This window comes from Rutilus rutilus (genome assembly GCF_951802725.1).
Source record: "Rutilus rutilus genome assembly, chromosome: 6".
NCBI classification, from domain to species: domain Eukaryota; kingdom Metazoa; phylum Chordata; class Actinopteri; order Cypriniformes; family Leuciscidae; genus Rutilus; species Rutilus rutilus.
Window position 1 is genome coordinate 2,686,149 of NC_140214.1, and position 24,825 is coordinate 2,710,973.

At 37.1% G+C, this 24,825-nt stretch overlaps 1 protein-coding gene across 4 annotated transcripts in view; it reads left to right on the forward strand.

Annotated features, from left to right (window-relative positions):
* Positions 1-24,825, forward strand: part of arhgap45a (Rho GTPase activating protein 45a) — a 53,046-nt gene that overhangs the window by 21,644 nt on the left and 6,577 nt on the right. For 2 of the 4 annotated variants that reach the window (XM_084411890.1, XM_084411892.1), the window contains exons 6-18: positions 1,907-1,982; positions 3,007-3,141; positions 3,706-3,767; positions 5,850-5,960; positions 6,366-6,446; positions 6,546-6,710; positions 8,042-8,179; positions 11,509-11,699; positions 12,851-12,948; positions 13,398-13,499; positions 17,222-17,320; positions 18,562-18,725; positions 22,708-22,896. In XM_084411890.1, the coding sequence (XP_084268016.1) occupies positions 1,907-1,982; positions 3,007-3,141; positions 3,706-3,767; positions 5,850-5,960; positions 6,366-6,446; positions 6,546-6,710; positions 8,042-8,179; positions 11,509-11,699; positions 12,851-12,948; positions 13,398-13,499; positions 17,222-17,320; positions 18,562-18,725; positions 22,708-22,896 (1,611 nt within the window). The remainder of the gene's footprint in view (positions 1-1,906; positions 1,983-3,006; positions 3,142-3,705; positions 3,768-5,849; positions 5,961-6,365; positions 6,447-6,545; positions 6,711-8,041; positions 8,180-11,508; positions 11,700-12,850; positions 12,949-13,397; positions 13,500-17,221; positions 17,321-18,561; positions 18,726-22,707; positions 22,897-24,825) is intronic. The other 2 variants (XM_084411891.1, XM_084411893.1) reach the window with 1 other exon arrangement.

The window sequence follows — 24,825 nt, forward strand, 5'->3', positions numbered from 1 at the left end:
CTCTCGCTCACTCACTCGCACACACACACACTCACTCTCGCTCACTCACTCGCACACACACACACACACTCACTCTCGCTCACTCACTCGCACACACACACACTCACTCTCGCTCACTCACTCACGCACACTCACCCTCGCTCACTCACTCACTCACGCACACACACACTCACTCTCGCTCACTCACTCGCACACACACACACTCACTCTCGCTCACTCACTCACTCACGCACACACACACTCACTCTCGCTCACTCACTCGCACACACACACACTCACTCTCGCTCACTCACTCACTCACGCACACACACACTCACTCTCGCTCACTCACTCGCACACACACACACTCACTCTCGCTCACTCACTCACTCACGCACACACACACTCACTCTCGCTCACTCACTCGCACACACACACACTCACTCTCGCTCACTCACTCACTCACACACACACTCACTCACTCTCGCTCACTCACTCGCACACACACACACTCACTCTCGCTCACTCACTCACGCGCACACTCTCTCACTCACTCACTTGCGCACACACACTCACTCTCGCTCACTCACTCGCACACACACACACTCACTCTCGCTCACTCACTCACGCACACACTCTCTCACTCACTCACTCACTCGTGCACACACACACTCTCGCTCACTCACGCACACACTCACTCTCGCGCACACACTGACTCACACACTCACTCTCGCGCACACACACACGCACACACACACACACTCACTCTCGCTCACTCACTTGTGCACACACACTCACTCGTGCACACACTCACTCTCGCTCACTCACTCACGTACACACACTCACTCTCGCTCACTCACTTGCACACACACTCACTCTCGCTCACTCACTCACTCACTTGCACACACACACACACACACACACACACACACACTCACTCACTCTTGACGGAACCCGTCATGGAGGACCGAAACAAATTTTTTTATGGTGATTGTAGACGTGACATCAGTTGTCGCCCACTACGACACACCATACGAGATGAAACGATCGAATCTTGCGTCCCGACGCCCGTTGTCGTTTACGAATCCCCACGACACCCCACGTCAAACGGATCGTGCCAAAATCAGGCTAAAATCATGTAATCTGAACCAGGCATAAAAGTTTGTGAATCCGTGTTCAAGTGAATCATTACAAATGAACTGATTCACTAGAATGAATATGATTTACGGTGTTGCATATGATGGCGAGAGCATATTAGCAGAGCGTGTTTGATCACCGCCTCCTCTGAAGGACTATCAGTCTCTAAAAGGTGCAGTAACACTGCAACGGAAGAGCCAAATCTACCCAAAAACCCTCAGAAAGGAAGTGACAAGACATCTACCGTCTCACCACATGTATCTGATGCTGACCTCAGCCTTAAAGGTGCAGTGTGTAATATTCAGGAGGATCTGTAGACAGAAATGTAATATCATATACATAACTATGTTTTCAGTGGTGTATAAAGACCTTACATAATGAACCGTTATGTTTTTATAAACTGATAATAAGCAGGTCTCGGGTCTCCTTACATCGACATGTTTCTATGGTGGCCCTAAACGGACAAATGCGTTTCGTCACTATGTTGTTCTTCGCGCAAAGAAGCGAGCTAAAGTCAGCGAATAAAACACTGACACAATGATGAACAAGTAACAATAATATTCACAATAACATATCGTTTTAATGAATAATAAAGTAAACATAATTTCTTAATTTATCTTTGTAAAGAAACAAACTCTCTGTGGTCTCAGACGACGACATCACTTCCTGTCGGCCACCGTAACTTCTGTTGGGTGCAATTCGCAACCTCACCACTAGATGCCGCTAAAATGTACACACTGCACCTTTAAAATGTGCTAAGTTGCTGTGTTTGTCCTGTGAATGTGTGCAGTCTATGGAGGACCTGTACAGGGTGTCATCAGGGCAGGGTCCTGAAGGAGGAGGAAAGTACAACCACCACGACTGCAGTGAGTCAATCACGCTTTTATTGTCTTTAATGAACAGAATGGCATATCAACTTCTGTTTTTAAAAGTGCATAGTATGCCTAGTGTGCACCTTATGCAAATGTTCTGTATGCATAGAATACCTGTATGATATCTGCTTGAATGTGCTGTACAGATCCCACAATGCATTGCACACGACTTGACCTTCAGTTTCTAGTGTGATTGGATTTTTAATTGAGAGCTGAGAAATTTTATCTCCTTCTTGACTTATTATTTGATAAGACTGTAAAAATGTAATATTACATTTGCAAAATAACTATTTATTTCTACGATGATAACTGGATATTACTCACATGCAACATGAGGTCATTTGACAACAATGTAGTGTTTGAAATATGAATTGTGACATCTGAATATCTGGACCTGTTATGTTTTTTTCCACGTCCATCTTTGTTTAGTGTGTAATGTTGCTGAGTTCTTCTCTATATCAGTGTCAGTGTTCCTGAACTCCTGAAACGCCTCCATTGTAGTCTTGAGTTTCTTCCGGGAACGAACACGTCACAGTATTCCTCATTATAATAATTCATACGCAGAATAAAGGGGCGGGGCCTGGTTGAGTTAGTTAGTAGTGTGTTAAACTGGCGGTTATGGTAAGGGGCGGGACATTTCCCAAACGCACTCGAAGCGCTCGACCAATCACAACACACTGCTCCAGCCGACCAATCAGAGCACAGTGTGCTTTTCAGAAGGAGGGGCTTCATAGAGACAGGAACTAAACGGAGCGTTACTGACAGACTGGGAAGAGAGGAGCCGCAACAATGGAGAATATGAGGAAAATAATCAACATTCAAGCAGGAAAACCTGTTCTAGTAGTTGCGTTCTAAAAGGGCATAATATGGCCTCTTTAAAATATAATAGGCAGTACACAGTACACACTGCTCAATATGCGTCTCTCTCGTATTCCATTCTGAACACAGCTATTTTTCATTTAAAACTGAAGTGTTATTGGTTCGTATATGGATGTCTGATGTTGAGCGTGTGTGTCAGCAGTGAGTCCACAGGAGGTTGATATCCTCCTGCAGCGCAGTGAAGGTGGCGTGGACTCGGCTCTGACTTATGCCAAGTATATTGCCAAGTACATGAAGGACATCATCAGCTACGTAGACAAGAGGATCGCTCTCGGTAATGCCACACTGCTCATGTTATTGACCTGTGGTGATTTTGGAAATGCATGTGCTTTTACTGTCTATAAGCATTACATTTTATTTAATCTTTCTTTTAATGATAACTTGAACAGCCCATCTAGACAGACCTCTGATTATACAACCCCGTTTCCAGAAAAGTTGGGACGTTTTGTAAAATGCAGTAAAATCTACAATCTGGGATTTGTTAATTCTCTTGAACCTTTTTTAAAAACTGACAAACATACAAAGAAAAGTTTTCCAAGTGACACAGTGGGAAACACGCCTTTTTGGGAGTGTGTAGCAGCCCTCAAAATCAAAACTTGTTTATATTTACTAAATAAAATTAAGTTTGTCAGTAAAAACATTGGAAATATTTTCTTTGTTCATTAGTCAGTGAAATAAAGGTTAACAAATCACAGATTCTTGATTTTATTGCATTTTACAAAATGTCCCAACTATTCTGGAAATGGGGTTGTGAATGCATATTAAAACATAAATCCAGTTGAACTTTTGAGTAATATTATGTTTTTCATAACTCCTTTTCTCTGTGTTTCTGTCGCAGAGAACGAGTTTTCTAAAGGTCTTCAGAGACTCTACCAGTCCTGCAAACAAAACATCATACAGGTACATCAGTTCAGCTTCCCTTGAGTTTGTTTGGCTGTGTTTCTGCAGGTTGAAATGACACCAGTGATGCTTATGCTGTACAAACTTAAAAGATTACCCAAACACTGAACAATGTAAAAGAATCTTGACAAGACATCATACAACTTTCATAAAAATATGTTTAAGAGGTCAATGCATTCTCAGATCTTTATGTTGTGTTTCTGGAGGTTAGCTTATGACATTAGCAACGTTTTTTGCTACAAAAAAAGCGTAAAATTAGTAAAATTAACATTTTTCATTCACTGTTTCAAGAGGTTACATCTTCCAGAAGCGCAAATAAATGCCCAATGCCATTATTTGCAAAACATAATCGCACAATATCCACGTAATCACTATATATACGTATACACACTGTTTATACGTATTGCATAAACTACACCATCATATATTCAACTTGACTAGCCTTTCTTAACGCATTATATTAATGTTCAACTCAAGATTTGCAGCACTCAATGACACACTTGGTCTCTTAATAGCGTTAAACACTGACTTCACTTTTATTACAAGCACACTTAGAGATTATAAATAAATGTATTTACCGGCGTCGTCTCCAAGGACAAAATTCTTGGCGGTGTCGTAGATTTCAACGCAAAATATTTAGAAAGCATAATCCAATCCAACTTTATTTGTTAAGCACTTTAAACCAACCAAAGTTGACCAAAGTGCTGTACAGGAAAATGATGCAAAATTACATATAAAATACAACAATAAAATTAACCGACATAAACATGAGTACAAATAATAGCCACGCAATAAAAGCAATCAAAATAAGAAATTAAATAAAGTAAATAAAGTCGACATCTCACTAGGTAAAGGCCACAGAGAAAAAATGGGTTTTAAGAACAGACCGAGAAGAGGCTTGCTTAACAGCAAAGGCACGGTCCCCTCGGAGCTTCCGCTTAGTTTTAGGCACACTCAGGAGCAGCTCATCATCTGACCTGAGAGAGCGGACGGCTGTATAAGAATGTAGAAGCTCAGAGAGGCAAGACCATTCAGGGATTTAAAAGCAAATAACAGAATTTTAAAATGGATCCTAAATTGAATAGGCAGCCATAGAAGTGAGGCTAAAATAGGGGCTCACGTTTACGTGTGCCAGTTAAAAGACGTGCAGCTGCATTCTGTACCATCTGGAGACGGGTGATGGAGGACCCACTAACCCCCACATACACAGTGCATTACAGTAATCCAGCCGAGTAGCTACAAAGGCGTGGATTGCAGTCTCAAAATGCTGTCTTGACAGAATTGGCTTTCATAAATAATCAAGAAAGCAGCCTGATGTGAAATGACACCAACAATCAGAAACTTTGTCATTTATTCACGTAGATAGATTATAAACTTCAGCCATGCATTTCTAATACTTGTTCTTTTGGAAGAGCATGTCCAGTTTTTGGAGGTGCAGAGGACAGTCTTTCTCAACATCTCACAGCTTTATCGCTCTAGTAACTGATGGATAGACACGCATGTTTACGAAGCGTGTAGAGGAAAACCATGACTTCACAACTCTACCTAAATCCTGCCCTTTTCTGAAGGGTGGAAAACAAAAAATGATATCTTAAAGTGGGGAGTTAGCTTTGAGGTACGGTAGCTGTATGTATTTATTTTAGAGTAACTTCTTATACTATATATTTGTAAATGTCAAGGACCTTTTGATTTTCCATCTCATGACCCCTTTAAAAGTGATCTGTACAACTTCTAACAGTATAATCCAAGAACATTGGATATATCGTACAGGTCATATCGACAATTTTTAAGTTGTTTATGATAATTTAATAGTGTTTTAGTCATTTTTGGACCTTGTCAGCCTTATTTAGTGATGACTTTTGTTTGATTAAAAAAAAAGACAGCATGAATATCCTGAAAAAAAAAAAAACAAGTCCTGCGTTCAACATATAATGAAAAATCAGTGTTTCAATCCCGTTAAATACAGAATTATCATTTATTCTGTAATTAATATCGAATCTGTTTTTGTTATGTCATATGCTCACTGTATATAGAGTAAAGGAGGTTTCTCAGTCTCTCTCTCTCTCTCTCTCTCTCTCTCAGGAACACATGCCGCTGTTGTCTATCTTCTCTCTGGCTCTCGAGCAGGACTCAGAGCAGAGCTGTGGTTTACAGCAGGCCACAAACAACGTTTACACACACTCATTTCTACAGGTATCACACCTGCCCCGGCAACACACACTACAGCGAGAGGACAGACCGAAAGTATTTTTGCACAAGTGGTGAAGCGGAGGATTGTCTGGGTCACATTTCAGTCCTAAATCAAAATGTTTTACATTTTGAAAAATAATTATAAATCTGTTTTTAAATATTTTATAATACAGTAAATATTGTATTTACATTTATAATATATTATCTGAAAATTAAAGGCTAATTTTTGGATCATTAGGAATTTTTTGGTGTGCGTTATTTCCCAAATTACATTTTAATTTCTCATTTCTAATTAGTTTCTTTTGAGTTTTGCGTGATGTAAATATGTTCTTGGCGGGTTTTGGGAGATTTACCGAAGTAGGTCTAAAAACAAAGAATAGAAACCCTTTCTCTCTCTCTCTCGTTCAGCCCATGACACAGCGCAGACAGGAACATGAGAAGAAGCGCAGAGACATTAAAGAGCAGTGGCAGAGAGCCAAGAGGAAACTGGTATAGACTCAGTCCACCTTGAACTAACTATATACCTCAACTAAACCCTGCTGACACAAAAATACACAGGTTCATTATGAGTATATTTGTGTTGATTAGGCCGATGCCGATAGTAACCTCCGCAAGGCACGTCATCTGTACATGGGCCGCTGTGAGGAGTACGAGAGAGCTCGGACGGTAGCCAATAAGGTTGAAGAGGAACAAAGTGGAACCACTAAAGCTTTGGACAAGAAGAGACGACTAGAAGAGGAAGCACGCAACAAGGTCAGCGAGCTCAAACAGGAAACATGAGCTAATGTCACACATTTTGTTTTAGGGCAGTGTGATTGTGCTTTTGCAGTCACTTGCAGGAAACCAACATTTTCTCTGCAATCTTGTAACATTTTCTTGCACGAAATCAAATGAAGCCAATAGACGAGTCTATTTTAGGATCGTAGGATTTACACATTATTATTTTTTTATGATGCAAAAAGCTTCATTTTTTTTTTGTGTAAACAAAGTGACATCATTTTGTTGTTGTATAGTGGATTGCCTTTAATTTATGTTTTAACTTATTTATTTAAAATGAAAAAAATGAATCTAAAATCTAAAAATGATTAGAATCACCATTAGAAAAACCACCAGAACTAATGAGAACTATAAAAACTTTTTCAGTAAGCATCAGTGTTTCCCACACATAGACGAATTCATGGCGGTGCGCCACAGAATCAACACCGGCTGCCACATATTGCTTTCGTTATTAATTTTTTATTTATTTTTACGCTATTTAAAAGACGCAGAGTATTCGTTCAGCTGCATTTCCTTTCCCTGCTCTCCCTCCGTCTCTCTCTCTCTCTCACACACACACACACACACAGCCCCTCCCCTCCGTGCACACCGCGTCTGTTGCCATGAAAACGAGATCATCCAAGATCAACGAGATCAAAAAATATTTTATATTCTGAATACAATGTTGTCAGTGTGTTAATGTTGGAGTCCCGACCCTTAGCAAACATAAGCGATTGCGCCTTCTTTAGTAAGTTAACTAACGTTAGTCGCAAGTTTGCGGTAAAACGCAGTTGGGTTGCCGAGGTCAAAACACTATATAAGCTGTTATGTCATTTTTAGGGTGTTAAATGTGTGGATTTTGTGAAGGTGTGAAGCATTTTTGATTAATATTTAATATAATAAAGTTCTGTGTATCGAATTATTAACGAAGGAATTATTTTGAACCACATCCAACCCCCCCTCCCCTCCCCACCACATACACACACACACACACACACACACCACAAATTGCTTTCTAATCTGTGGGAAACACTGAGCATTACAGTAATGAGAGTTTAGAATGTTATTATCATGAAAATGTCGCAATGCAATGAATGTTCTTTAAGCAGAATATCATTGCTCACTTGTTTTACTTTTGAATTTTCATAATATTCACCCAAAAATTATTTTACAAGGACTCAATTTCTCAATTGTAGCATTTGTGCCTGATTTACAAAACAATCAAGTTGACTAATTAGTTTTCATTATATACCCTGTTTAAGACAAGCAAGCTAGAGGAAGTACTATGTCAAGTCTGTGTGTGTGTGTGTGTGTGTGTGTGTCCACAGGCGGAGGAGGCCGAGGCGACGTATCGCACCTGTATCGCGGACGCCACGACTCAACAGCAGGAGCTGGAGGACATGAAGGTGAACGTGCTCAAACAGATCCAGGAGCTCATCAGACAGACCGACCAGATCCTGCGAGCGGTGAGAGATTTTCATGACAAGTACATTTTATCGTAATGCAAAAAAAACTTAATTCCCATTGTTTTAATATGAGTGAAATTGTTTCCAAAAACAGTATGCCAGTGCTATCACAGACTTACACCCAAAGTATACTTCGGTTGTCCACGTTCCACGACGATCTTTTTCACTATCGGGAGGTTGACCTGTCGCGATAATTACTACATTGACTTGTCGCACAATATATGGACATGACCGCGATACGTTTTGGTGACACGATATAGTGCCCATTGTGTTTACATTCGTGTTTGTTAACATAAAAATGAATTTGACAAGCATTTTAGCCATTTAAGTGTGGAGGCGTGACTCCACAATTTCCTCAATTTTCATACACTTCATGAAGTAGACATCCTATTCAGAAGTAGTATGGGAAGTTTGGCAGATTTTGAAATGAATTCAACCTCTAATAAACACATAAAAGAACACGTATGTGCGGTATATCTCGCTGCCTCGTCACAAATGGTGAATCTATTATTTTTTTCTTTATATTGAAAGAAATTTCAGACGTTTTTTTCAACAACAAAAAATGTAATGGATGTTATCTTTTGAACTCTTGGCATGAAAACAAACTGAGGTTTCTACCATTCTCTCATGAATTTTCACGTTCATCGCTATTATTTTGCAAAATAAAGGTCTGAGCACGCCTTAGCAGTGTGAAAATATTCTTGTTGCAAATTGATAAATTACGGCTCCTCTGTACTTTATTTAGAAAATCAGTCAGATATGAAAACTAGAGATTGTAAGCTTTCAAATGATACATAGTTTGTCAAGATCAGTTTAGGTTTAGTATAGGATATTACTGTTTTAAATATGTAATAGATGTGACACTTAAGGGGTTTTAAAGGGGTTACAAGGGATTGTGAGTAATATTAGCCTAAAATGCATGCATAGATGCATACTTAACTAGTGTTGTCACGATACCAATATTATTGTTTCGATACCGATACCAAGTCGAGAATTGCGATTTCGATACTTTTCCTGAAAAGGGAGAAACTCTCTCAAATATCATTGCTGTGCTTTATTTTAAAACCGGGACCACATTCTAATCATAATACACACTAATAAATGAACATATGAACAGCAGGTATATTAAACATTTGAACAAAATATGAAATATAAAGATATAAAAAATTAATTAGAGCAATGACATTCAAGGTAAAAAAAATAAATAAATTTAGCAGCATTATCTCAGTTATCATAAGAAACATAAGAGTTACCGATAATAACTTTATCTTGATTCTGAACTTTGAATAAAAATATGAACAGCGATTATATTAAACAATGTTTAATATTGGTAATGATAAGCCTCATTGGTGATATATTTGACATATGGGGAGAGAGTTGTGGAAGGCCTATACTTCATGTTAAACATAAATATATAGCAGCAAAGACAACGTCGGCAGTGTTGACGGCAAAATAGGCTACAGAATATTTCGTTCTGTATTGAGAGGTGCAGTATTTGAAAATCGATCATATTTTTCGATCATATATCTGCATTTATGTCAAAACCTGAGACTTTCAAACATCACAATGTCATTTATTAATATGTATTCGTGTCAAAATGACATAGAAACATCTTTTCCTATTCTATTTTGCCTGGAAACGCTTCCAACACGTTTGCGTGACGCGTGAAAAATAGGCGTCGGTTCTATTTCTAGCATGCACGCGTTTTCCGCGCGGCTCGGGCGTGCGTGTCACGCAGGCAGTGTGCTAGCTCCACCTGTTGTTAGCATGGGAGCCGAAATAAAAACGGACACGCCACGCAGCTGAGACGCTCACGCCACGCATCCAGTGTGTCGCCGGCCTTACAAATCAGGAACGCGGTCATTCTTAGAAGTATCGATACTAATAAATTTAGGAATCGTGACGTTTTTAATTTCCGAGAATCGCGATACTTTTGAAGTATCGGTGCACCGTGCAACACTAATGCATACTATGAAAATCTAACAGAAAAGTAGTACTCCATCTGGTCGTATAACATTTTAAATATACTGTATTTGGGACTAGGGCTGGGTATCGTTCAAAAAATTTCGATACCAATACCGATACCGATACCTTGATTTCGATACCGGTTCCTGATCGATACTTTTTTCGATACCAATTTTATGAAATCCATTTTAACAAGATTACATAACACATTACCTCAGAAAAACTTTGGTTTTATTTTTTCAGTTTGACTCATGCTCCTTAGTCAGTGCACAAAGGAACAAAAAAAGCACAAAGGAACAAAATATTCCTTATACATATACATAAGGTACAAAATATTTTTTTTATAAAGAGCTCATGCTCACCAAAGCTGAATTTATTTCATCAAAAATACAGTAAAACTTGTAATATTGTGGAATAGTATTACAATTTAAAATCTTATTTGAATATATTTCAAAATGTAATTTATTCCTGTGTTGTCAAAGCTGAAATATGAAAACAGTTTTTGGAAGGTCATTTTTGATCACTTTAATGCATGCTTACTGAAAAAAAATTCTGACCAACACGTTTTTGAACGGCAGTGTACATTCAGTAGGTCATTATTGTAATATAAACACAGTCAGAGTGATCAACAAGGTATCTCTTCATTTACCAGTCGAAGACGCAGCAACTTTCTGCTCTTATGTTTACTCCGTGCACTGTCAAGGGCTTCATCATATCTGTCGCGGTACCGTCTTTGCAGCCATTATTTTCCCGCAAATACTGCATCGCGCGCTGTTGGCATCGAGCCTGGAGAAATGTAGCCACACTTTTGATCGACTTTTCCACATCTTTAGGGTATTGTGAGTGTGTGTGCTTGCGTGTCATTGAGTATGTGCGCGAGTTTGTGTGTGTGTGCTCGCGTCCATAGGCTCGCGTCTCATGAGAATGTGCGTGGACAGTTTGTGTGCGCGCGCGCGTCTCATAAGAGTATGTGCGGAGAGTTCCGCGCGTCTCGTGTGTGTAGAGTTTGCGTGTATGTGCGTGAGCGAATTTAGGCGTGTCATTGTGCATTTCATATGTATTTGTTTGAGCACTGACGTTGACGAGTTAACCCCTTAGGTATCGAAATCTGGTACCGAAAAACAAGTCATTTTTCGATACTCGATAGTATCGAGGCAATTCGGTCGGTACCTAAAAAGTATCGAACTCGGTACCCAGCCCTATTTGGGACACAAAGATCCTAATCCTGCCTACTTTTTAGGACACTGGTGTGTGTAAAGGTGCTCATGGTTTTCGTTTTAAAGCTTGATTCAAATGGTCAGAACGATTTCGTGTTTTTTTCTCTCAGCTTTTGTGTTTAATGCGTCCTCTTCCTCTCTGTGCAGTGCACCATCTCGTACTATCAGACGATGCATGTTCAGACGGCAGCGCTGCCGGTGCATTTCCAGACGCTCTGTGAGAGCTGTAAGCTGTATGATCCGGGTCAGCAGTACGCTTCGTACGTCAAGAACCTGCAGCTCCGCACAGACCTGCCCATACAGTACCAGTTTGAGCCGTACTCTGCGTCCAGCCACCAGTAAGATCAATCCCTGTTACAACACATCATTGATTATGTTCAGAATGGGATGTTGGCGTACTGTAATCATTTTATGGTAAAGTAGGCAACGTGCATGTTTCTCACAGTTGTCACATGACCTCACTGCGTTGCATTATTAATTGACAGTTAAAGTTAGGGCTGCATGATTAATCAAAATAAAGCCTGAAATTGTGATGTGGCTTTGTACGATTATCAACTCACAAAGGCTGCAATTTAATTGGTAACACTTTACAATAAGGTCTCATTTGTTAACATTAGTTAATGTGTTAATAACATCAACTAACAATGAGAAATACATTTGTTACTGTATTTATCATCTTTGTTATTGTTAGTTAATAAAAATACAGTTGTTTGCTGTTTGTTCATGTTCATTAACAGTGCATTAACTAATGTTAACAAAATACAACCTTTGGTTTCATAGTTGACAATTGAAAATGAAATTAAGACAGTCATAAATATAAGTATTGTAAATTTACAGTTGTACTGTAAAATAAAGTTGTTGTTTTTTTTAATGCACAATTTATTTACTTTACTGTGAAATATTAAAATAGTAATATTTCTTATTTTTCATATTTTTATTTAGTAATTATTATTATTGGTAACACTTTACAATAAGGTCTCATTTGTTAACATTAGTTAACTACATTAACTAACATGAACAATATATTTTTACAGCATTTATTAACCTTTGTTAATGTTAGTTTATTAACATGTTAGTTCACAGTTCATTAATGTTAACATGCAACTTTTGGATCTTAAATATGTATTAGCAAATGCTGAGATTAACATTTATTAATCAGTGCTGTAGAAGTATTGTTCATTGTTAGTTCATGTTAACTAATGTAAACAAATGAAACCTTATTGTAAAGTGTTACTTTTATTATTTTATAGTCATATATTTATATGTAATCACAAAATTTTGGGCAAAATTGTGAATTTCAGTCCATTTTTATCTGAAAAATTGCAATATGATATTTTCCTCAAATCATGCAGATGCAGCCCCAGTTAATATTACTTCCAGATCAATTGTGCATTGAGCACGAATGCTTGAAATGTTGCCGTAACAATCTGTATGTTATTAAGAATGTGTTACAATAAGGAAATGATGCAATAATTTTTATCCCAATCAGGCATGTTCGAACCCGGAACAACAGCTCTGAGGCTCCGCCCACCCCAGAGGAGGCGGGATTTGGAGAAGGGGCCGTGGTTAAACAAAGACGAGGTCAAGGTCAGTTTTACATACAATAAATGATCCGAAATCAGTTTTTAGGGGCCGTATACACAACAAATCATGGTAACACTTTATTTTATTACTTGTTACATTTGTTACATGCACTCACCATAGTCATAACAGTAAATTATGCATAATTACATGCAACTAACCCTAAACCAAACCCTAATCCTAACCCAATAGTAAGTACATGTAGTTGCTTAATATTACTCAGTACTTAAATATATAATTACACTGTAACAATGACACCTTAAAATATAGTGTCACCCATATCTTCTCATATACCTTCTTATCAGTGTTACAGAAGAGATTGCTGTCGGTGTGATCGCCCCTTCAGGCTGTTTTTATCATTGCAGTCACAATATTCATGGTATTTGATGTGAATTGTAATTTTAAAACGAATAGAGTGATTATGTGGACATATGTGTTGTGATTTGTCATTGCAGGTAGAGACCATCATCAAGCTCATAAGTCCTGGCCGTCCACACTGAGTGACACTGACAGTGTTGGTCCGGGAAGTGGACTGGGCTCCCCGACCTCCAGCACAGGTAAGAGACAAAACCAGATCAGTCTATTGTTTTATTGAGCATTATTACAGATTCTCAGAGGTGGGGGACTCGAGTCACGTGACTTGACTCGAGTCGGACTTAAAGGAGAACTCCGGTCAATTTTAACATTGAGCTCATTTTTTTGTACATTTGGAGTGCTGTCAGTACAGAGAACAACGACAAAAATCGGTGTTGCCTACACCGAGTTATCCTCTTTTTAAAATTTGCACCCTGTTGACTTCAATGGGGCAAGTTTTAAACTTCGATAAAAAAGTCGATTGTCGAGTTCACGCGCATAGGTTTAGTACCAATGATCACGCGCGTGAACTCGACAATCGACTACTGTGGACTTCGACCGAAAACAGGATGTAAATACAGGTATGTGCGCTGGCTGAATAAACATCATTTTTATTCATATCTTTCACATCTACTGCAGTCAGATTCACTCGCGTTCACTCAGAAGGAATCACTCACATGACCTGTGCACTTGTAATGACACATGAAGGATGTTAAGAGGCTAAAAGCAGGTTTAAAACTTGCCCCATTGAAGTCAACAGGGTGCAAATTTTAAAAAGAGGAAAACTCGGTGTAGGCAACACCGATTTTTGTCGTTGTTCTCTGTACTGACAGCACTCCAAATGTACAAAAAAATTAGCTCAAAGTTAAAATTGACCGGAGTTCTCCTTTAAGTCGCAAATTTTAGGACTTGAGACTTGCTTGACAAATATTTATAAAAGACTTGACTTGACTTTGACTTTATATTCATGACTTGAGACTTGACTCGGACTTGAGTTAAATGACTCTAAATAACTTGTATTCTGTTTAATAAATATCTGTTTTTGAACGCACCGCAACCTAACCACGTGACGCAGCAGGCAAGCAGAGAGCGCTAACAGGCTTGTTCGACTTGGAACTGGCGCTGCACAGACTAGGGGTGAAACGGTACATGTATTCGTATTGAACCGAAACGGTACGGGCGTCACGGTTGGTGCATGAATTGACACGGTATAAAAATAAATAACACTCACGTGCAAATTAATGAATGTAATGCGGAACTACTGTTAGATACGCGGGTTCTTAACGGTCACCTAATCTGTCCCGCCATAGCTCTGTGGCTATAATGAACAGGCTGCGAGTGCGATGTCAAGATTGCAATGCTGAAATATGTTGCGTGGGTGTGTGTGTGGGTGTGGGTGTGGGTGTGTGTGGATGTGTGTATGTGGTTGTGATTGTGTGTGTGTGTGGGTGTGTGTGTGAGAGAGAGGCGTGGGCGCGATCGAACAGTGAAAACACACTCTGTCATTTAGTTCATACTACAGGACATCATTCAAACTGCAAAGTGTTTACTTATATTTGTGTACACTCGCAATAAAACACAACCTTGTGTTTTTGTCAAACTGTAAACTTTTTTTTTTTTGCAATCGTACACTGTCTAATAATTGGTCTTCAGTGTTAGACTTTGAGTGAAAAGCCTATGGATAGTTTTTGGGGATGCACATAAAAGATTGTATACACCTTCACACACACAAATAAAAAAATTCATACAGACTTGCGAACCCAACCATGCATCCACAAATAAACAAAACAACACAAACAAAAAATGTATAAAAACCTCGAACTTGCAAGCACAACCATGCACATGCAAACAAACAATACACTCTTCACTCATACAGATGCATTCACTCACAAATTAATCACACTCAAGTCACCTCTCTCTCGCTCTCTCTCTACACACACACACACGAAAATAAAAAAAACAGTCAAACTCAACCATGCACATGCAAACAATACACTCTTCACTCATACATATGCACACACATTCACTCACATTCACTCACTTTAATCATACTAAATCAAATAACCTCCCTTTCTCTTTCCTTTAAAAAAAAAGGAAATATCTAACTTGAGGATATACATGTTCATGTTCCATAAAGGGGATGCTTGTTTGAAGAATGCCATTTGGTGGCATAGAAACCATTATACTTGCATTGATTAAAACTTTTTAATGGTCTTCTGCAATGTTTGAGGCATATTTAGGTACAGCAGCTGTTTCAACATTTTACATGCTTTTACGTTGGCCTAATTTCAGTTACGTTTTAGGCTATGTAGGTTTACATTTTATTTAATTTTTAGATTTTTATTGTATTAACAACTCAGCTGTATGTGGAGTCCTTTTGAGTAGAAATGCATATTGCAGTTTTTTTTGTAGCAAATAAAAATCCCATAGTGCGTAACTACTACAGTTTTAACTTATTTTAATATATAAATTCAGTTAAATCGTCAAACATTTGTATGACTTGCCAGTGACTTGTTTAACCCAAGCTACAACTTGACTTGAATTGCTTGACATAAAGCAGTGACTTGACTTGACTTGCTTTTCACAAAATTGACTTGGACTTGCTTGAGACTTGAAGGTTAAGACTTGAGACTTACTTGTGACTTACTCCCACCTCTGCAGATTCTTAAAGACAATTGCCATTACAAATGCTGAATTATTTTGCTCAAACAGTGAAACATCTGTATTAAATAGACCAACTACTTAAACTACACAAAAAATAGAAAAATATTTAAAATATACACAATCATTTAGGAGTCTACATATAAAGCAAATGGGTGACCTCTGATATCTCTCAGTTTAACACCTCGGCATGGTTTACAGTAATACCCCTTTTGGTAACACTTTATAATAACTGCACACTATTAATCATTAGTTAAGCATTACTAAACAGTTAATTCATAATTTATAAAGCATTACTAGAAATAATAAGCCGTTTATAAATACAGCTATAAATGCTTTATTCTTGATTTATAAGTATATATATAATGTGTTTAATAATTGTATTTTCATACTTTATTAATGATCAATTTATCATTTCTAAATGAAGCATTGCATTATTTACAAACCAGTTACATTATTTACAAACTAGGTGTTGTCATTGATTAATAAGATCACTTAGAAAGTGTGAGTAAATGTAGTAGATTCAGGGAGTTATAAAGCATTTAGTAGTGGTCAGTTCACTATGTGTGTGAGCTCATCTAAAGTGAGGACTAGTTATGCTTTGTAAAGCATTTATAATGGAGATTTAAAGACTCAGTTTTCTTCTAAACAGAAAAAGGAAACAAACACAACACTGTGATCCAGAACATAGAAATATTAACAGCCTTTATATCTCCTTTATAAACGCTTTACAAAGCATAACTAGTCCTCACTTTAGATTAGCTCACAAACATAGTTAACTGACCACTACTAAATGCTTTATAACTACCTGAATTAACCCTGAATTACAGTAGAAATACATGTTAATAAAGCATTTATTAACACACTTAACTATTACTATATGTCTGAATAATAATATGTATTTAAACAGTTTATTAATCATTTACTCACACTTTCTAAGTGATCTTATGAACCACTGACAACTCCTAAATAACGCTACACTGACAATTTGTAAATAATGCTATACTTCATTTAAAAATGATAAATTGATCATTAATAAAGTATGAAAATACAATTATTAAACACATTATAGATATGCTTATAAATCAAGAATAAAGCATTTATAACTGTATTTATAAACGGCTTATTAATGTCTATTAATGCTTTATAAATGATGAATTAACTGTTTAATAATGCTTAACTAATGATTAATAGCGTGCAGTTATTATAAAGTGTTACCCAACTTTTTTATAAACCATAATATTGTATGTTGTTTTGGTCTCAGGTGACATCTCAAAACCTTCAAGGCCAGTTTCTGCAGCCACCTTGTCGTCCAATGAGGATTTAGAGGAGAGAGACGGCACCATGACCCCATTTGAACAAAGTGAGTGACAGATTACAGTTCAAGGAAACATTAAACATAAATACCCAGAAGAACTTTTTTTATTGCCATAGACTTGGGTGTCTTTGCAAATCTGAGCACAACTGAAACAATCTCTTCTGAAACTCAAGTGGAAACACATGTGAGATTACTGGGGTCTTTTTCTACGGAGAAACATCTGAGAAGCAGGAGACCTGAGCCAAAGTCTCAATTTGCTCTCCGTTTAAGACGAGACACTACAAACAAAACCAGTGTTTTTCATGCACTGGCCAATTTTGAGATTTACGGCTATTTTGCTTCTATAACGTGGAAAGAATCCATCCAAAGTGCACATTTAAGTGTTTATTTTATTACACTTTACCTATTTGCACCCATAAATTTCAAATGCAATATATATATAGATATATATATATTGCATGTGTTTTGGTCACAATTTGGTTCACTTATTCACTATTAGCCTACGGCTTTTGCCTCAATAAACTCCTAATTTACTGCTTATTAATAGTTAATAAGGTAGTTGTTGTAGTGGTTAAGTTTAGTTATTAGGTCAGATTAAGGGATGTAGAATATGCTCATGCAGAATAAGGCATTAATATGTGCTTTATAAGTACTGATAATCAGCCGATATGCTAGTAATATGCAAGCTAATAAGCAACTAGTTTATAGTGAGAAGTGGACCCCAAACTTGTGTTCCCTAAGTTTTTTCTCCTGCACTGAGTTTGTTCTTATATCATTCAATTGTTGTATTTAACATTTTATTCCTAAAAACATTTATTTATTTATTTTTCTGGCTGTTGACAGTAATTTCTGATTGATAAAAGGAGTGATTAAAAAGAGAAATCCAAAATCCCCTCAGTAAACACCTTTAACTCTTATACTGTCTGTCAATCAACAAAATTAAACTAAAACTTTGAACATGGCTTTATCAAATGCTCAGATTTCGGTCCTGGAAATATATGCAAATTAGTGCAATTTTAATTAGATAATGCCTCATTTGCTTATTTAAAAAAACATTCCAGAAATGTTCTAAGTTTATGTTTAAAGAAAAAGACCTGTTATTAATCAACTGGGAAAGTGATATCTATTAGTTAAACGTTGCACCCCATTCATCTGTAGTGTCCTGCCTTAAACTCATTGCTGTCTAGGACAAACAATAAAGATATTGAAGAGATCTTGTTTAGTCGATCTAGTTCAGTGTAGTATGTAGTCATGATGAGTGTGTCTGGATGTTTGTTGTGTTTTAGGTATAAATGGGATTGAACCGGAAAGCGTGGTGCCCACTGGACCTTTCAAAAACGTGGGATTGTCCAAAGCTGCAAAAACCCATCGGCTGCGCAAACTGCGCACGCCATCAAAGTGCAGAGAATGTGACAGCTACGTTTATTTCCAGGGCGCAGAATGTGAGGAGGTGAGACTGACCAATGCATTTAAGACAAAACTGTAGATCTATAATACCTGCAAATCAACTGCATAAAACACCATTATTGTGAGCTTACACTAGGGCTGGGCGATATATCAATATAAAAAAATATATCGATATATTTTTGAAATGCGATATGGAATTAGACCATATCGCATATATCGATATAGTTCAAATTTGCGCTGTGATCCCTGCTCCCCGCGCCCCTGCTCCTCCTTTTCCACTGTTTAGAGCATGTTATGTTATGAGAGGCGAATCATGACTACTTCAGAAAACCCAGCACAATAGGAACTACCAGGCAGTGACGTAAGTGTACGCTGAAATAAAGTCTTTCATCTTAGAAAAACAGACTTTCTTGTCCTGTCAGCTGTTATCCTCGTAGCGCACACTCTTCAATTGCACGCGCAAATGCGCCGGCGCGCGCTGTGTATCGCCTTAGGTGTGATCGGGGCCTCACTGTATATAAAGTGCAAAAGAAACTACGAGCATGCAACGCCGTTACGTTGTAAATTACACGAATTAAAAGTAATGCAGGGATGATTTTCATACTATTCACCAGGAGCAGTTTCCATGGTTCATTAACAGTTATTGTTAATATTGTGTATTCACCATGGTAACTGTCGTTTCCATATTAACCCTAAAATGCCACTTTATTTTTCTTTGTGTTATTTTTTATATTTTTAAATGACTCTAGTGGCACATTGTATTAACAAAAACTAGTTTGGGACTGCTATTTAATAGCTTTAGCATAGGCCTAATGTTTATTTATTAGTACTAGTCTTTACTATTAGTCATATTCTTACAATTTATGTTAAGTAAAGGGGAAAAGTACTTGTGTGTGTGTTAGGCCTAACAAATTTTGTGTAAACGTGTGATAATTTGCCTATATATATATATATGTATGTATGTATGTATGTATGTATGTATATATAGGCAAATTGTAACATGTTTACACAAAATTTGTTTAAATATATTCAGTGTAAACTTTGATAATCATAATTAATAAATCGCAATTACAATTCGAAGGGAATAATCGGCAATTATGATTTTTGTCATAATCGTGCAGCCCTAAGGTGAAGAAACCTGTTTATTATTTATTCATTTGAGTTTGCAACTGTTCACTGAAATAGCCGGTTTCAATAAAACTACTTATGACGTCATATTTGGCTTTGACTTTGACTGAACATTTGCTCTCACTTTGCGGAAAAAATATCGGGATATATATCGTATATCGATATTCAGCCTAAATATGACTAGATATGACTTTTGGTCCATATCGCCCAGCCCTAGGTTACACCGATGAGCCTTTACTTTACATTAAAGCTTTACAGCTCTACAGTGCTTTTAATATATACATTAAAAGCACTGATTATTTCATTTGTATCTTTGGTATTTGTTATTGCTTGTAGTTGAACAAATCTTTTTTTTATTAACGACTGTTTACCTGTTTTTTAATAATCTTTGAAATGTATATTAGTAGTTTTAGCTCTGGTATTGAAATTGTAATCAAGAATTGTTCAATTTCACTGTTATCTAAAATTGTGGGTGTCATAGCCTTATTTATTACAATACAAGGATACATGGGTCAAAAACAATAACTAGTTTTTTTTATTTTTTACTTATATTTAGAACCACAGCATTACATACAATACAGTATGGCATTGGGTTTTAACATGTTAGTCCATTATGTTTCCACAATATTGACAATTCTTCAAAAACTTAATTATATTGTACACATTATACAGAGAATGATAACAAATACACCTAGTACAGGGGAATAATAATAAAATAAATAAAAATAAAGGAATGGAGAAAGGTATAGATGCACACAGGGTGGATATGACAGTATAACTCATGATCACTGGAGTATTAAAGGCATTACAGGGGCCCCACCTCTTTAAGAAGACCGTTTTCTGGAGTCGTAATGCAAATGTGGTTTGTTCCATCTCGTACAACTCCCACACTTCTTGAATCCAAGCGTTGTATGATGGAGGGTCAGGTGTTACCCATCTGCATGTAATGCACTTAATGGCTCCAGCAAGTACAATTTGTAATAAATATATTTGAGCTCTACCCTCAAGGCCCTCTGGACGCACACCTAGAAGGGCTATTATGGGGTCTTCTGGGATTTCATAATGGAAGATTTCTTTAAGGGCATCAAATATATCTTTCCGGTAATTTCTTAATTTTGGACATGACCACAAAATATGGGTGTGATTACCAACATGTTGGCCACAATTTCTCCAGCACTTTCCATTTTGCAATTATCTGTGGGCTTCGAAAAAAATCTGGTTATTATCTTCCATTTGAATTCCCTCCAGACATCAGAGTCGGTCAGGAGATGTCCCTCTCCACAAGCTTCCTCCCGAGTTTCAAGAGGAACTGGTCCATTAATTTCAGCCTCCCATTTTTCCTTGATCGGTATTGAATTCTTAGTCAAAAATAATAGATATCCTTTAGAAATGATTTTTTTTTGACCGCACGTCCAATTTGTATTTCTTTAAAATAAACTTCTATTGGGGAGTTTTTTTTACAATAATTTCTAGATCCTTATGCGTTGTGAGGAAATGTCTCAGTTGTAAATATCTACCTTGGGAGTGTGAATTCATTTCTTATTTGTTCTAATGATTTAAGCGTGTCATCATGAAATAATTGGTGCAGATAATCAAGTCCATATTGAGACTGTTCGTATTGTTTTAATTAAATCCTATATTAGTTAGGCTAGTTTTGCTGGGGTATCAAAATTGGAATCAATCGAGAATTGTACAATTTCTCTGGTATCAAACATATTAGTGTTTTTTTATTTGAACACATTACATGGGTCAAAACAACAGCAACACAACTTAAAATGTGTATATATATATATATATATATATATATATATACAGTACAGGTCAAAAGTTTGGAAACATTACTATTTTTAATGTTTTTGAAAGAAGTTTCTTCTGCTCATCAAGCCTGCATTTATTTGATCAAAAATACAGAAAAAAAAAAAGTAATATTGTGATATATTAAAATTATTACAATTTAAAATAATTGGTTTTCAATTTATTATACTTTAAATGATCATTTCTGTGATGCAAAGCTGAATTTTCAGGATCATTACTCCAGTCTGTCACATGATCCTTAAGAAATCATTCTAATATGATGATTCATTATCAAAGTTGGAAACAGTTCTGCTGCTTAATATTTTTTCATAACCTGTGATACTTTTTTAGGATACTTTGATGAATAAAAAGTAAAAAAAAATAAAAAAGAAGCAAATTTTTTAAAAATATAAATATTTTTTAACAACAATATACACTACTGGTCAGTAATTTGGGGTCAGTCATTTTTTTTCTTTGTTTTTTTAAAATAAATCAATACTTTTATTCAGCAAGGATTGTGTTAAATTGATAAAAAGTGATAGTAAAGAAGATTTATATTATTAGAAAATATTTTTTTATTTTGAATAAATGCAGTTCTTTTTAACCTTTTATTCATCAAATATATTAAGCAGCAGAACTGTGTCCAACACTCATAATAAATCAGAATATTAGAATGATTTCTAAAGGATCATGTGATAGACTGGATGTCATGTTACACTGAAGACTGGAGTAATGATCCTGAAAATTCAGCTTTGCATCACAGGAATAAATAATTTTTTAAAGTATATTCAAATAGAAAACTATTATTTTAAGTTGTAATAATATTTCACAATATTACTGTTTTTTTCTGTATTTTTGATCAAATAAACGCAGCCTTGATAAGCATTAGAGACTTCTTTCAAAAATATAAAAAAAGTAATGTTTCCAAACAGTACAGTGCAAATTGTTTTAAAGCAGCTTCACAGTAATAACTAGTAAACAGACAGAAAACTTCATTTTCAGCTGTATAGCAGCTCTACAGAAGACAGTATTGTCCTTATTCAGTTCAATTCGGTTCTCGTTTAGTTCTCATCTGATGTCATCTGTGTGTGTTTGTGTGTCAGTGTTTCCTGGCGTGCCATAAGAAGTGTCTGGAGTCTCTGGCCATCCAGTGTGGTCATAAGAAGCTCCAGGGTCGCCTGCAGCTCTTCGGACGGGATTTCTCTCAGGTCCTGCAGGGCGACGTGGAGGGCGTTCCCTTCATCATCAAGAAGTGCATCACAGAGATCGAGAGGAGAGCACTCAAAATGAAGGTGCGAGAGGAAAGCTTTGAAAAGGAATTAAGTTGTTCTTTCTGTATTTTCCCTTTTTCTGCCTTTATTTCTATCGGATTGGTTTGAATGTTTACCAGCATTAAATGCATTATAAATGTTCACTGATGAGCCAAAACATTGAAGTTGAAGCGAATATCGTTGATCATCTCCTAACAAGGCCACATATTAAGGTCTGGGTAGATCAGATGGTGAGCAAACACTCAGTTCTTGTAATGAACATGTTTGATGAGCAGAAATGGGCAGGAATAAAGATCTCAGTGACTTTGACTTGGGCCACATTGTTATGAGAGCAAGGCGACTGGGTCTGAGCATCTCTGAATCGGCAAGGTTTGTGCGGTCAGCAGTGATGAGGATTTACCAGCAGTGTCTGAGGAGGAATAAACCACAAACCGGCGACAGGGTGTTGGACGCCGAAGCCTCATCGATGCATGACGGCAATGAAGACTATCCCGTCTGGTCCGAGCCAACAGAAGCTCTACTGTGGCACAAGCACACAAACTTTAATGATGGTTAAGGGAGGAATGTGTCACAACACACAGAAGAAAAGCACAGTTTCATATTGGCCCCGTTTACACTGCCAGTGAAATGTGACCCAATTCCGATTTTTTGCTCACATGTGACACAGATCGGATGTGTTCTATGACAGTGTAAACAGGAAAAAAACGCATGCATTCGGATATTTCCAGATCGGTTTCAGGCCTCATTCATATGTGGAAATAAATCGGATATGTGCCAATGCGACTGTCATGTAAACAGGCAGATCGGATTTTCTGAGGCATTAGGCAACGTCTCCGCGGATTAATGACGAGAGAAACCCCGACGCACATCTACAAAGGGACGGATGGCCCGACGAAACGTTGTGTCATTGTAGGAGAGGAATGTGGAGAGGGGCACGGGAAGTGTTTTCACATGATTGTAAATTTAACGAAATTTTTTGTTCATTTACATTTATTCATTTTAAGCAATTAATAATTTATTTGTAATAAACACTTTAAGTGGGCTATTTAAATTTAAAAAGTGCTAGGACTATTTACATGTTCAATTATATTTTTAAAACATGCGCGCAGATTGTGATGTAATATTGTGTGTGCATAGAAAGAATTTGTCCGCAGCCGCTCAAAAAAGAAAAAGAAAATTGTCCATAGCTGCTCTACTCCTGAGCGCAACTCCACTGTCAGTGTTGTGTAAGTAAAGGCTCTAGACAGTTTTTTTTGTGTTCATTTCTATTTCTTGTCGCTGTGCAGGCTCTTTATTGTATAACAGTGAACAGCCCTTAATTTATGTGCCGTAGATCGGTCCGTTGCATTACGAATGAAAGCAGTATCAGTAATCTCAAATATGTGATGTGCAGTCAAGTTCGGGTGTGTGTATGTTGTTTTAACGAGTGTTCTCACCGATACGCTTGTGATTCGTGGATAACGAGTTTTATAGACATTGTTTCTTATTCAAAAGTGGTGTTTGGCAACTTTGCATATCGCAGAGCATGAAACATATTTTGTGTTCGTCCATTTGTGCAAGAGAATTTAACCCTTTAAGCATGCGCGATATGTTTCAGATAGTAGTAGCAATGGCAAGTGTAAACATATGAATCGGATATGGGTCACAATTTAAAGAACGTGTAAACAGACAGTCAAAAAAATCGGATTTAGGCAACAAATCAGAATTGGGCATCAAGACCTGCAGTGTAAACGAGGCCATTGTGTCGAGCCTTCTTAGTGTTTTAAAAATAGCCCCAAGCACTTCCATTCACAAGCCAATTTGACCGAAAACGAAAATACGGTCAAACTTTCGGTCCATTCGAAAATACGGTCCATTCTAATTATGCTTTTAAACGAAAGTTTGCCTCGGGTAGATTAACAAAAAGACCCTTTTTGTTACCCTTTAATGCATGTAAATATTAGTCGTCAC